The 15,407-nt window shown below is 29.7% G+C and overlaps 1 protein-coding gene across 1 annotated transcript in view; it reads left to right on the top strand.

The window, feature by feature from the left end:
* Positions 1-13,984, top strand: part of Ndfip2 (Nedd4 family interacting protein 2) — a 63,026-nt gene extending 49,042 nt beyond the window's left edge. The window contains exons 5-8 of the mRNA XM_015499322.2: positions 2,293-2,417; positions 6,303-6,369; positions 8,635-8,740; positions 10,708-13,984. Coding sequence (XP_015354808.1) covers positions 2,293-2,417; positions 6,303-6,369; positions 8,635-8,738 — 296 coding nt within the window. The 3' untranslated portion in view covers positions 8,739-8,740; positions 10,708-13,984. The remainder of the gene's footprint in view (positions 1-2,292; positions 2,418-6,302; positions 6,370-8,634; positions 8,741-10,707) is intronic.
* Positions 13,985-15,407: the final 1,423 nt, after the last annotated feature.

Raw genomic sequence — 15,407 nt, 5'->3', positions numbered from 1 at the left:
CTTTTAAATATGTATTTTTTAATTGTTGATGGACCTTTATTTTATTCATTATATATGGTTCCAAGAATTGAACCCAGTGCTTCACACATGCTAGTCAACTGCTCTACCACTGAGCCACAACCCCAGCCCCCAACCTCAGCCCTTTTTTAGTTTTGAGACATGAGTTGCCAAGACTCTATTTGAGTTTGTAATTCTTCTGCCTCAGCCTTCCTACAGCTTACATTTTTTATACTTCTTATTCTGTAAATATTTCACAAATGTTATAAGAATGATTTTTTTTTTTTTAATCTTCATTTCCTGATAAAATTTTTTCCTGGTAGACTAGGCCTAGAGCTTGCATTGATAAAAGCATGGATTTATTTGTAATTACTACCATCTAGTGGTTATTCTTCAAATTGCAACTTGTTGTATTTTTCCATGCTTAAACTAATAGCTACTGTTGGTAAAAAGATCTAGAAGTAGGTTTTTCTTTAATGGGTTTGTAATTTGAGCATTTCAGATTGTATTTGTACAAATAAAATAAGTGAAAAATCAGTAAGAATATTTTAGTTAAACCTTTTGTAGGGTACATTCTTGCCTTATTTATTTTTGACATCTGTGTTTCAATCTCTTATCTCATATAACTAAAGAAGGTTTACACTTAAGGGCTGGGGTTGTGGCTCAGAAGTAGAACGTTTGCTTATCAGCATGTGTGAGGAACTGGGTTCGATTCTCAGTACTACATACAAATAAATATAAATAAAGGTCTGTTGACAACTAAATATAAATATATATGTATATAAAAATAAATTTTTAAAAGTAAACTTTACACTTAAACTTGGCAATGTAATTACATGTTCTTGTTCAGAAAATGTAAAGGAAAAATACATATATTCCATGATAATGTTTTTGCTTCTTCATCCTTTTAAGTATTACCACAAGTGCTTCATATACATGTCTAAACTAAATATCTCTGGTCTTATTTTTTTTTTAATTTAGAGAGAGAGAGAGAGAGAATTTTTTAGTATTTATTTTTTAGTTTTCGGTGGACACCACATCTTTATTTTACTTTTATGTGGTGCTGAGGATTGAACCCAGCGCCCTGCGCATGCCAGACCAGCGCGCTACCGTTTGACCCACATCCCTACCCACTCTGGTCTTATTTTTAATAAAAATTTTTAAAGAATGAAATAAAATCCAGCTGATTGTCAGTTAAACTCAAGAAATTATAATTGACAGGTCAGTGGAAATGACCTTGAACTCTGTACTTTAACATATAATAGATTCTCTTTGGCTGTATTTAGATAATTTTTCTTGCAGGGTTCAGCTGTTTGTACCATGTATGTGAGTATTAACATGATGTGCTGTAATTAATCACCTGAGTCATTCCAGTTTTAGATTTGAGGGAAACATAACTAAAGAAAAATTAAGTTATTTGTAACTTTAAAAAGAACCAAGAGTGTTTTGAAGTGTTAATTCTGACTTAAATGAAATTGTCTTCCAAAGTAGCGATATCATTTTATATTCTAACTAGGCAGTAAAAGAGAGTTCCTGTTGCTTTATATCTTCACCAGCAATTGATAGACTATTATTTTTTATTTTTAACTTTTGACACTCTAATACGTATGTAATATTATCTAATTATGGTTTTAATTTGCATTTTTCTAATGATTATGATGTTGAGTATCTTTATTCTGTAAACTCTTTTGAGGATGGACATAACACATAGAAGTGAAAAGTTACAGTTCTCAAAGGGGTTACATGGACACCACACACATTGGAAAAACAGTACTTTGGTGACTTGTTCTGTCAATGTAATGCTATAGTTTAATTTAGCTTTTAGATGAGGTTATATATTGTAAATGAATCCAGAAAAGGAACACCTAAGAATTATAACTATACTTTAAGAAGCCCATAAAATATTTGTGAAGTACTAAGTTTTATTGTTTTACCTTTGAAAAAAGGCCAGTTTTGTTGGTTGATTGCTTATACTCAGTTTTTTGGGTTGGAACTACATGAGTACTACATTGTGGTCTGTTTTTTGGTTGGTTAAAAATGTAGTTTTACCCACTGATAATAAGCTTTAAGGAATTGATTCTTGTTGACCTGATTCTTATTGACCAGGAAACCAAATTTACCCATTTGTTCATGTATACATTTGCAAAAGGTAAATTACAGTCTACAAAGATGGTTCAGTTGGTAGAGAAATGAAAACTCTTGTTACCTTTGAGCAGTGTCATATTGTTAATATTATATATATGTTAATTTGTTTTTAAATTATAATCTTTAAAAAACTGTTTCTGTTGCTTTTAGTGGCATTTATTTTCAACTGGCTTGGATTTTGCTTATCCTTCTGTATCACCAACACCATAGCTGGAAGGTATGGTGCTATCTGTGGATTTGGACTTTCATTGATCAAGTGGATCCTTATTGTCAGGGTGAGTGTCTTGATAGCCTAAACCTTTACTATTTCTAAAATAAAAAGATATGAAATTTTCTGTATAGTTCATAAGTGCTCACTTTTTGCACATGAATTCAATAAATTAAAGGTTTCTACTTTTATATATAATTATTATAGTGATCTCTTTAGTGTGAACATTTTATAAGTTTATATGAGAGGCTGCTAATTGTTAGTATAGGAGAACTTTGAAATCAGAAAAATTTAAGCTCACATCTCGTGTATTCTCACATTAAGTTAATTAATTGTTCTTCTGAGTATTAGTTTCTTTGAAATAGGTCAATAATATCTGCTTCACAGAATTTTTATAAAGTATGGTAAATAGAGTAGGTTGTTCATTTACTGCACAAATGTGTGTGCTTAGTAAGAGGTGGCTACTACTACTGTGGTCCAGTGCAAGCATGCCTATGATCAGATGAAAATAAGAATTTGTGTTGTTTAGCAAATTACAATAAACTGAAATATCTTTTTTTTTTTTTTTTTGTAACATTCAGAGCTCAGAAGTAAAGGCCTATGAAATAAATGGCTATAGGAACTCATCTTTTTTCCTTATATTCATTCTAAGTCTCTTATTTTTCTGCTGTTTCTTGAAATCACCATCTGCCTGCTTCTCATCCTTTAAAAGATGGTTTTCAGAGAGAGAGTGAAACATCCTTTTTTTTTTTTTCTCCATCACAACAACTTTCCTAGTCCCTGTAAAAATTAAATAGGCATTAGTACCATTAACACAATCATCCCTTGGCTCTTTACCTTTGCCTCTTGAAGTTTCCTTTTGGGCTTCTTTTTACAAATGTTTTTTTTCCTAGATTTTAAAGGATAAGGCCTAGGAGAATGATCAAAGTGCTTTAAGTATTTAAGAGATGCTGACATTTAAGACCTATGATTCTTCTGAAAACATTAGAAGAATTTAACTTATTTGATTAGAAACCGATATTGAAGTAAATGTGACTTATATAATTTATATATTTTAATTTACTAATTGTATAACAGAACTTAAAAGTATATGGGTAGCTTTTCAGAAGATTAAAATGATGAATAAATAAAGCCACTTTGATCATTCTCCTAGGCCTTATCCTTTTCTCAACTTGCCTCAAGTTGATTAATTGCTAGTATCATTTATGTGCATAAGGAAGAAGTTACCCATTATTTATAACCTATTCCTTTAGCATATTACAGCCTAATTCTCTCCTAGAATGAGAGTTGAAGAAGGGTTGGATGTTAAGAAAAGGGTTAGCCAGTAGTCAAAGCTGGTTAATGTGATAAGATGGGGAACCTAAAACCGAAGCCTGGAGTTTCTCACAGTTTTGTGAGTATAATGCCAGTTATATATCTTAATTCATAAGATGTCTACCAAATCAAGTTTAACTACCAGGACTCTTTAGTTTCCCTTTAAAATATGTTTGCTTGAGTTAAGGCTAATATTAAGCTGTTAGTGTTGAGAACTGATAGAAGAATTTTAAACAATCCTTTGTATAAAATAATAATAGCTACCATTCATTGACCATGTTCCAGGTATAATTTGATAACACCCAATTCTTTAACCCTATCTATATCTCTAATGCTGGTGATGATCCAGCAATTTTGTTGACGATGAAACTAAATGCAAAAGAGTGATAATTTGCTCAAGGTCACACAGTTTATACATGGATTAGAATTTACTTTGTTCTCAATTCAATGCCTGTCTTCCTAATTCTGTGCTGCCTTTGTTACACTGTACTTATTGAAATGCGTCAAGCAATAAATTCCTTTTGGAGTTTAGTGTAGAGAGGTTTTCTCCAAAAAGTTTGGTATGTCCCTTTATTAGATGATAAGTATTTAATAAATCATATTGTTGCCTTCTTTTTCATTTCTGATCTGCCATGAATCTCAGATTTTGTATGAATATATTTAGCCCAGAATTTTATTACTTCTGCCTAAGGCTTTTGATTTTTTTTTTGTTTATTTAACCATGCATGGGTTCTATTAAAAATAAGTTCTTTTTGAAAGTGGGACATAACAAAATACTGGTGTTTTAGTATAATAGCATCAGACAAATTCTTAATGTTGATAAATTGGTTTTTAAAATTTGATTTCTGTAGCCTGTGGTTGGCCAGTCAACATGATTGATTTATTAACTAAACAGAAAAAAAAACAAACCCAACTTGGCTCAACTCTATGATACCATCTCAGTATTCTAAAACATTTTATTTTTAAATTCAGTAATGAGTCTAAAGCTTCTTTATCCTTTTTACATAATGAGTCTTCCTCTTGACTTCAAGGTGAAGGTAATTATATTCTTAATTTTGGGGTAAATAACTCTATGCTAGATATTTTTGGATAGGAATGACTCTTTTCTTGATTTCCTGGTTGCATCTTGTTTGGGTACCATGTACAAAAAGTTAAAAATGTATTGTTTTGGTTCCTTATTTTTTTTTTATGACCTCTTAAAGTCTCTATGAGAACCTTTTATTTCTAATCATTAACACTTAATTAAAAAGCATTCTGCAGTTCTATTTTATAAGCTGCAATCTTCCAGTTTTCAAGTTCTTTATTATATATTTTTAAAATGTTTGGGAGTATGTGGGATTTGCATTTTTAATAGTACTTGAAATTTTTACTCTTTGGAATTTCTGACTCTAAGAATTAGTGTATAGTTTATTTATTAGTTGAAAATGATTCCAGAGAAAATACTTAGAAAACTTTTAAAAAGAGATAACCTTTAGTTGATCTGCTTCCCAAATAGCGATATTATTTATTTATTTATTTATTTGACCTTTATTTTATTTATGTATGGTGCTGAAGATTGAACCCAGGACTTTGCACATGCTACGCAAACGCTCTACTACTGAGCTACCATCTCAGCCCATGACATTATTTATAATTCGTATTTTGGTTATTACCAAAACTATTGGATTTTTAAGATTTCATGCAAATCTCTAGAAAATATTTGAGCACAAATGTGCATTTAATTCAATAATAATAACCTGTAGAAATAATGTAATAAAACAAGTTAATTTTTAATAGTTTTAAGGTAGGTTATATGAAACATTTAAAATACAATTATTCAGGGCATTGTTGATGCTAAAATGATAGGGAAGGAATAAGGAAGAATTATCAGAAGTAACTCTGAAGAAAATTAGATCTATATTTTTAAACCTTTTAAAAGTATTGAAATATGGTGGCTAGAGTCTAATCAAGGAAAAGATACCTGTGTTCTGTACCATCAAACCTACCTTCCATCTGCCTGTTCATATTCCCACATATAAAACTATCTGCCATGGCCACCAATAGGAACTGTTGAAATGCCCCTTCAAGGTTCATTTAGCTGTTTTCAGCTCACTGATGAGAACTGAACGCTACCCTATTTAGTTTGAAAATAAAAAGACTCCAATGAGTTGGGGGTCTTTATGTGCTTAGTATTTTGGGCAGTGATTAACAGTAGGGGGCATACAGAAGGTCAAAAGCTCTTTTTAGAGGCCACCAGAACATTCCCATCTGATAATGTAGCTTTTGGTGTTAATATCTAAAGCAGTGGGTTGCTGTAGTGTGTTTGGGATGGTAGTTGTGGCTTTGAGAGATTGTAAAAAAAAGGACTGACATGTGAATGCTTTAATGAGAAAATACTTGAGTCAGATATATAGCATTTACTTTTCTTTTTTTGTAAGTAGTTCAACTGTTTTTTGTTAATAAAGTTAGTAACAGAAGTCAGTTTGTTTTTGCATAAGAGATTTTTTTCATGTAATTATCAATAAGTATTTTTTCATTATTTTTCTTTCTGTTTTTAAGGTAAATTATTTCAGGTAAATTATTCTGAATTTGAGTGTAATCTACAATTTTGTAATTCAAGTATGCAAATATGACTAATATATTTATGTTCACTCTCTAGTTTTCTGATTATTTTACTGGATATTTCAATGGACAGTATTGGCTTTGGTGGATATTTCTTGTGCTTGGTAAGTTTATTATTAATGCACTTCAGTTAAACTAATTTTAGTTTAACTCTGATATTCTAACATTACAAGATGGAAATAAATTTTTAACAAACTTTTCTGCTGTATAATTCTCATTCAAATACTTAGCTTTTCAATTAATTTTATATGGAGGCTATCAATATGAAGAATAAGTGGTTTGAATAACTGAATTTTACACAAAATTTGAAAATCCCAACATGATTGTCACCAGTATTTATCTTGCAAAATAAACATGCATAATTTATTTTAATGATATTAGGAAATTTGAGAGTAGGATAGTTTGGGTGTTTTATGCATTCTTTTATTTTTGGATCATGGAAACATGGTTTATACTTTTGAAATGTGCCCTGCATTAATCATGAATCAGCCAGGCATATGGAAAAGTTTCAGCCTAATGATCACAGTATTTCTGTTGGGTTTTCTTCTTATATGGCATGTCTTTTCATTAATATTGGTCAGCTTTATGGATTTCAGTTTTATATGTATGGTAACTAAGTTAATCTTAAAATTACATTATGCTTTTAATCCATAGTTCAAACTGGTATGAATAAGCTTTGTTTCTACCAAAAAAATAATTTTGCTAGAATGATAATAGCATTTCAGTAGGTGGCAGTCTTCTCTTTGAGTTTTTATTTAGCCATGCTATCAAATCTGTAGGATTTTTTTTTTTTTGGAAACAGACTCTTGGTGGTCAGTTTCTCTGACAATCAGTGGAATTATTTTATTGTCATGACTGTGTTGAGAAGTTAGACATGTATGAGGGTTAAGCCAATTTTACATTGTTTACTATATTCTGACTTCCTGAATTTTTTGTTCTTTATTATTTAACCATAATTGTTTATATGTACATTATTAAGATATTAAAGGAAATTTTAGGAGAATAACTGTGGGGCAGAATAGAATACAGAGAACAATTCCAGTTCCACATCAGAGCCATAATCTAGCATTTATTTAGGGAGTTTGGAAATTTAATTGAGTATTTCTTCTCCTTTTTTCCTCCAGTTTATTACAGATAAGCTTTTTTGTTAATGTGTTGATTACTGTTTTTTTAGTTGGGGTACAAATTTATTTTTGGATTTTATGTTTTGAATTTACAGATAACTCTTTCTCTTGGTGAGGAAAGTTATACACACATATATTTTGTGTATTTGTTATTTTACCTACCATTTTCTGATTATAAATTTATAAAATATATCTCTAAAAATTATATGCTAAAATATTTTAAAGACTTTTAATAATACTGGCAGTGCTTTTATACTTATCTTATACTTTTCATCTGAAGCTTTGAACATTTCACAGGTATTGCTTTTTTAATTGTTAAAAATATCTTTGCTATAAATTAGTATTTATCAAAATACTGTTTTACAAAGGAGAAAAACTGAGGTAGAAATCTCATGTCTAATAATCCAAGAAATTACTAGAGTGACTGCCTCTCAACCTTTCTTTCTTGACTCTTCTTAATTTTTGTTATATATTAGTTTTTAATTATTACTTAAAGAACTTATAATTAAAAAATATACAGGGGCTGGGGATGTGGCTCAAGCAGTAGTGCACTCGCCTGGCATGCGTGCGGCCCGGGTTCGATCCTCAGCACCACATACAAATCAAAGATATTGTGTCCGCCAAAAACTAAAAAATAAATATTAAAAAAAAAATTCTCTCCCTCCTTCCCCCCCTCTCTTTTAAAAAAAATATATACACATATAATAAATTTATCTTCAAATGTATATATTACAGATGATATGGGCACTTGATATTGCTTGATAGTATTGTTTTTTTCCCTACAGTTATTTACCAACTAAATGCATAGGTTCTCCTTTGAATGCTTCATATAAAAACAACATGTCTTGGTTTACACAGTCGTTATATTAATTGATAAATTTGCTATAAAATTAGATTTCTCATTGAATCAGTTTAAGTGCAACAGGAAATTTTGCTGTTTAAAGAAATCACTTAGCAGGTGTATTTTTTTATGTAATTCTGGATTGTCATAGCTGGATTTGCATTACTTCAGTTTTGGTACATTAAAGCTTACCAAACTGAAAGAATATAGATGGCAGAAAAATTTCATTATCTTTCCTCATGGTGGAGTTATCATTAATGTAAAACATAATATAAAATAAATGGAACCCTGAAGATTAACTTCCCTGAACCAAAAGAGTCTTATTTATAATTGTCTATTTTATATTTATGAGGCCCCTTTATGCTTAATAACATAATATATATGAATTATTTCAATCTTCCCAGGCCTGCTTCTTTTCTTCAGAGGATTTGTTAATTATCTAAAAGTCAGAAACATGTCTGAAAGTATGGCAGCAGCTCATAGAACAAGATATTTCTTCCTATTATAGAGGTAAGGAATATAAATATAGTGACCTTGTTATTTCTTTTCTATACTCACATTTACTAGATACATATTAAATGCTTAACGTGTACTTATAATTTTTTACTCAAAGTTAGCATAGCTAATACATTTTATACTGTCAGCAGCTTAATGAAACTTTATAAGTTATAGACTTTTTAAGGTACCTTTGATTTTCAAAATTGAATTTCATAAATTTTAATTTTTAAATACATAATGAATAAACAAAAACTTTAAATCACATACTTTTTAAACTTCTTTTTAAAGATTGTTCATAGATTGTGTTTGAAGTGACCATCAGCACAAAACTTGCATACCTGAAAAACAAAATCTGACACACTGAAGTGTTGGGCATTTTGCATAAAACAAAAGTGAAATCTACATAAATGTCTGGTGAATAAAAAAGACTAAATCTGAGATAAAAAAGCAGTTTGTCATGCAGGCGTTTTAACAATCTGGAATGATGCAAGTAGTTCTGTTATTGTTTTCTTAACGTATCATTTTGTATTAAAATGAAGGCTATTACGAATAAATGGGAGTATAAAACAATAAGCAGAGGCTGTCTTACTCTTACTAGTTATCCAGTGTGTTTCTGGACACTGATATGTAGCCATAGCATTTATTTGTTGTACAGCCAGGAATATGTACATATATAAATACCTTTTATCTTAATTCTCTATTTTGAAATCAAGTGCCAAAATACTTCGTATCTATAAATTCTTTAAACTTTTTTAAAAAGTATTTGAACTCATAAACAAAATATCTGCTGAAACATTTAATTTCTGATTGAAAGGACTATAAGGATAAAGTGTTTCAGGGTTGCTGTAACCAAGTAAATATTCTCTATTTGAGGGTTCTGCTTCAGTTTATTTTACCAGTCATGGATTGAAAAAGAAAAATTGCATCTATACTGAACATGTGCAGACTTTTCCCTCTTGTCATTATTCCCTAAACAACGTAGTACAACAACTATTTACATAGCATTTCAATTGTATTAGGTATTATATGTAATCTAGAGATGATTTAAAGTTTATGGGAGGATGTGTGTAGGTTATATGCAAATACTGTGCCATTTTATGTAAGGTACTTAAGCAGCTAAGAAGTTTGGTATCCAAGGGGGGGCTGGTCCTGGAACCAATCCCCTGTGGATATATAGGGAGGATTTTAGTTTTTTAATAAATGTATATTTTTAATTGTAGATGGACACAATACCTTTATTTTTAAATTTTTTATGTTGTGTTGTGGATTGAACCCAGTGCCTCCCACGTGCTGGGCAATCATGCTATCACTGAGCTACAGCCCCAGCCCTGTTTTTATTGTTTGTTTGTTTGTTTATTTATTTATTTATGTATGTATGTATGTATGTATGTATGTATTGCTGAGGATAGAACCCAGTGCCTCACACATACTAGGCAAGTCCTCTACCACTAAGCCACAACCACAGCTCCTGTTTTTTTTTAATTAAAAAATTTATGTGGTTTGTGATTTGGTTGCTTAACTTTTATTTATAACTTACATCGGTCATGCATAAGCATGTATACTTTCCTTATTTCTGCCAAAGACGATAATGTATTTCTGGATCATATTAAAGTATCACTTTAAGTGTTTCATTAAAGTTCCTGCATCACCTGCCCACAGAGGTATTATATTTTCTTTTTAATTAGTAAAATGTTTTTGTAAACAAGACATTGAGAATTTGTCAGTATTAAGATAAAAAGGCAAAGTTTACTAATCTGACTGTTTTGTGAGTAGTGAAATTAGTCTTAAATATATTTTCTTGATGATGCCTATAGAAGAATTATACTTTAGAATATATTCTGAAATAGTCTATGTTATCTTTATCCAAAGAACATTATATATTTGATGTAATGCTGCTGTAAAATGAGTTTTTATTGTACTGTGATTTAGATAAAGTACAACTTAATACATTTTAAGACTAATTCTTTCTTTATCTCTAGACTGCATCAGCCCAACATTCCTTTCTTATACCAATGTGAAATTTTCAGATCATCTATAAACCTACAACTTTAATAGGATAGAAGACTACTGATAATAGAAGAAAAATTAGTGAAGAAAAGATGGAGCTTCAAAATTGAATGGCAGGGTGGTTTATGCTTAAAAGCCATTTCTGTTCATTCTTTAATTATTTATATTTCATTTGTTTTGCACACTTGCATTTGTGCCCATTTAAAGATTTGCATATCCTTGAAAGAAACCATAAAGTTGTAGTGGTAAAGTCTACTCATATTTGGTTAATCAGTGTTTGATGAAATTGAAAGAGTTGAGTGATACACAGTCTTCCAGCATGTAAATGCCATTGACTTTTGACTTGACCATTAGTATAATGAAAATAAAATCATTAACCATGTCAAATGCTTTAGTTTCTGGCTCTTAGATTCATCTAGTAATTCTACACATCAAAAACTTTGTTATATATAACGTTCATTAAATCCTGAAGAGCTGATTAAGAAAGGATTTGTTAGATTTTTGAACATATTTGAACATATTATTATTTAGGAAAATTCTTTCTGTAAATAACCATTTTCATAATTACTTTTTACATTTTTTTCTTAGAAATTATGTCTAGATATGTTTTCATTAATTTTAAATTAAGCAAACTAAACATATATAGAAATTTGGGTGTTAAAGATAGAATTTGTTTTCTGGCAAGTCTTAAGAAAAGTGAGATTTACAAACTGTCCTTTATAAGAAAATAAAATGTTTAAGGTACATAAATAGTTTTAGGGATTTTCAAATGAGAAGCTTGTTTATTAGGATTACACATCTTAGAGATTCTTGCAGGAACAGAGTGTAGCAAATATATAAATTTTAAGCCAATTTTAAAAATTAATTTTTCAAATAAGATATTCTCATTTACATTTGTCTTTTTTAAATCCAATAAAAGTATCTTTCAATATCACTGTAATAATCTTTCTTCAGATATTTAATTTGTTAAGCTTAGTAAATAAAATCTTGTTTTATTAATAGCTCCTTGCTTTAAGATTACAGGTTTAATTTGTAAAAAAAAAAATATATATAACCGGAATTGAGATATGCAAAATACCTATTTTCAAATTATGGAAAATTATCTGTGGAATATAGAGTATGTATGTGTGATGAGAGTGTGTAACTATTACTGCAACTGGAATCTGCTGTATATTCACAAGCTACTACATTTTGCACCTTGCAAATCATTTTATTTCTCATCTATTTTTCTTTTAAGTTAGTTATATCTTTGCTTTTGAATGCCAACATTAAAAAGGATGGGAATTATATTATCCTTAAACATAAAAATCATTTAATATAGCTATGTAAAACATAAAATTGATCACTTATTAGACACTGGCTACTACTAAAAGATACACCTGATTGTTCAGGGACATTTTCCATTTCTGGAAAAAAATGCTTTATTAATCTCTTTTGTATTTCTCTGTATTTTCTAATTTTTTTTATTGTCTTTGATAAATAAAACATACACTTTTGTTTGCTAATTGAGCCTCCTACATTTTGTTTTCCCTCATTCATTTTATTCTGCTGCAATAGGCTTTTTATTGTTGATTAAAGTACCTGTGTTATACCTCTTAAAGTAAAACAATAGCATGGGGTAAACAAAATATTTAATTTAGTTGTCCAATTTGGAAATTAAAATTAGAATGTACCAGTAACATATACAGATTCCCATTGGATTTCTTCATATCTTCTGTTCATTTCCCACAGACCTATACTTTGTTCTTTTAATAATTTTTAAATGAAATTAAACTTTGACATATGGTAGTTTTCAATTATCAGGAAGCTCAGCTATCAAACATCAATTTATTAAAATTTCATTTTATTTTTTATGATATTTATACTTGTTTTCTGAAGTATCACTATTAATCCAGTATTAAAACTTCACTTTTTGTTTGATTTCCTCTTCTAAATTTGTTAAGGTTCGTGTATGCATGTTATATCATCCTCTGTAATTGACATAATTCAGTGGTAGCCTTTAATTTCATCATCCAAGCAGAGGCATCAAAATATTCTTTTCCAAAACTTAATATTCCCTTCCAGATTTATTTAAATACTGCATACCTTCCTTCATTTCCTGTGAGCTTGAGCTTAAATAACTGTTATGTTTGGGGAACACATGACCGCCTTTGCACTCTGCCTTAAAGATTGAAAATCAGTACTCTTATTAGAGTGTCTAAACATTTTTTGAATGCATATGAAATGTGGCTTGGAAGTTAATGCAAAAATGTTTAAAATTATTTCTATCATTTGATTAAGCTAGTAATTGCTAGGATAATCCATTTTTATGTAGTTATGCTATTAACTATTTTAAGGCAAAATACATTTTTCTATATAGTGTATTCAGGATATTTTAGAAATTTAAAATTAAAACAAATCCTATTTACACTGTTAAAATGAAAATATCTGTTATTAGAAAAAAATACTAATTTGCAGCCTTTTATTTTGAGCCTATAAAGTATATGTCATTTTAGACATGCCTTTAATTTTCATACATTTTAACCTGCTAAAATGATAATCACAATATTTTTAAACTTCTCATAACAGAAAAAGTGGAGTCCAGAATATCCAATTGGAGAAAAAATCAGGGTTTTTATTTATTTAATAGATTTTTTTCCAACTGTTTCAAAAAGCACAAAAGTATTTACAGTGAATCTAATACTGTACTTAACTATGTATTTTAAGTTTGCTCAGAACAATCCTGGTTATTCCCGTTTTCTTGGCTTAAATAGTGCCTCCTCTTCTCTCAAAAGTGTCCTAATTTGGAGAAAAAATTATATGATCATCCTAAATATATTTGTTCACTGTACTGGGAAGTGACTACCTTAATTTACTACCCTTTGAGAGAAGGAACTGGGGGGTAGGAGCAGGAACCAGTTGTTAGAATCTTTCTAAGCCATTTGTTTGGCCTGTAAAAAAGCATAGTTTTTTGTTTTGTTTTTTAAATAGAAGTTATTGTATTTGAATGACTTCAACTTATGGTAAATAGTGAACAGTGGCTTTTATGTTTTTTTTAACTGCTGTTAAATGTTATTTTAATCATTTATTATTTAATTCAAATAGTCATATGAAATATTAGTATATTATTTTTTAAAACCTCATTCTTGAAAAAGTTCAACTGTTGGTTGATAATGTGCCATTCATTATTATAGGAATGTCATTGCCCATATATAAACATGCTGGCATGTATTTTATTTGTTAATAAAGTTATAGATGTGGAAATGTGAACCTGTGATGCATCCTTTTAAAAGCAATTTAAGATTTAAAATATACTATCACCACTTTGGTCTAACGTACATGACAAAACATTAAGATTTGAGATAAAAATGACTGTGGCGTAGAATTAGGTTAGAAGGTGCAATATCATTTAACTTTACAGTCATTTGTTAGGAGAAAGATTGCAGTTTAATTTTAGTAAATGCAAAAAGAAAAATCTTTTTTTTTTTACCTTTGTTTATTTATTTTTATATGGCGCTGAGGATCAAACTCAGTACCTCATACGTGTGAGGCAAGCGCTTTGCCACTGAGCCACAATCCCAGCCCAAAAAATCAACTTTTTGACAATTTGTGTTCAGTTCTACATTGCAAAAGATAGCGGTCATCATAGATGAGACTTGTTTATAGGCTTGTTTTTTTTGGTACATGATCCAATGTGCAAAAATTTCAAGTTATTAAGAAAAATAGAAAAAGCCACCTTATTTCACACTTTTTAAAAATTAAAAATGTTTATTTTGAACTCCACACATTTGTTTGCGTTACTTTTTTGATGTTCTCAGCTTAGAATTCATTTTGTTTTGCTTTGAGAGGTTGAACTATTGGCTTCTAAAAGACCCACCAGATTTTAATGAAAACTTTTAAAACTTCAAATCCTATAACTAAATAACAACGAGATGGGGGTGTGACCCCATTAATAATTGAGGTTATTGCAAACCAAAATCATATGCAGTTCACAAAATCTTAGAGGTGTTTTCCTATCTCTTCATGCTTGCAAAGAACCATTTTATTACTCTTCTGCTCTTTTGGGGTGTGTTCATTTTAATTAAATCAACACTTTATTATCAGGGACACAAAAGAGATTTCTTCTCTTAGCTTAGCCAAATTCAGCAAGTAAAATAAATTTACCCAAAGCTCAGCTGAAATGTAGAGGGCAGCCACTGCTTTTAGAATATTGAAAAGAAGAAAATAACCTTATTGGAAAGTACAAATTCTTCAGAGGCATAAGAACAGTACACATGCATAAATAATACATATATTATTTCTTTTACCAAATTTAGGCTTTTAGTCATCTGAATTCCAGCACAGTGATTTGACTTGGCTATGCAGTCTATGTGATTTGGGCTGTAAAATTTTAATTCCCATCTTATTAATTCAGAGAGATTACCTAAGGATTCTTAATTGCTACCAAGCATTGGTGACCACTCATCCTAATATAATAAGTAGTGATGGGATAAGTGTGAAGTATCACTTCCTAAATTCAGAGTTTTAAAATGATGTATAGACTATGGGAAATACATATCGATTCATTGAAAATTAGAAGTGTTTAAAAATACATAGTCAAAGACATTATTATAGTTATGTTTTTATTTTGAAACAAATGTGTTTTCACCCATTTAAAATAATTTGTTATTGATGCATGAGAGGTACTTTTAAA

Source organism: Marmota marmota, unplaced genomic scaffold, assembly GCF_001458135.2.
Source record: "Marmota marmota marmota unplaced genomic scaffold, marMar, whole genome shotgun sequence".
Taxonomy (NCBI): Eukaryota; Metazoa; Chordata; class Mammalia; order Rodentia; family Sciuridae; genus Marmota; species Marmota marmota.
The sequence above is the reverse complement of the archived record's forward strand: the minus strand, read 5'-3'. Positions and strand labels throughout refer to the sequence as shown.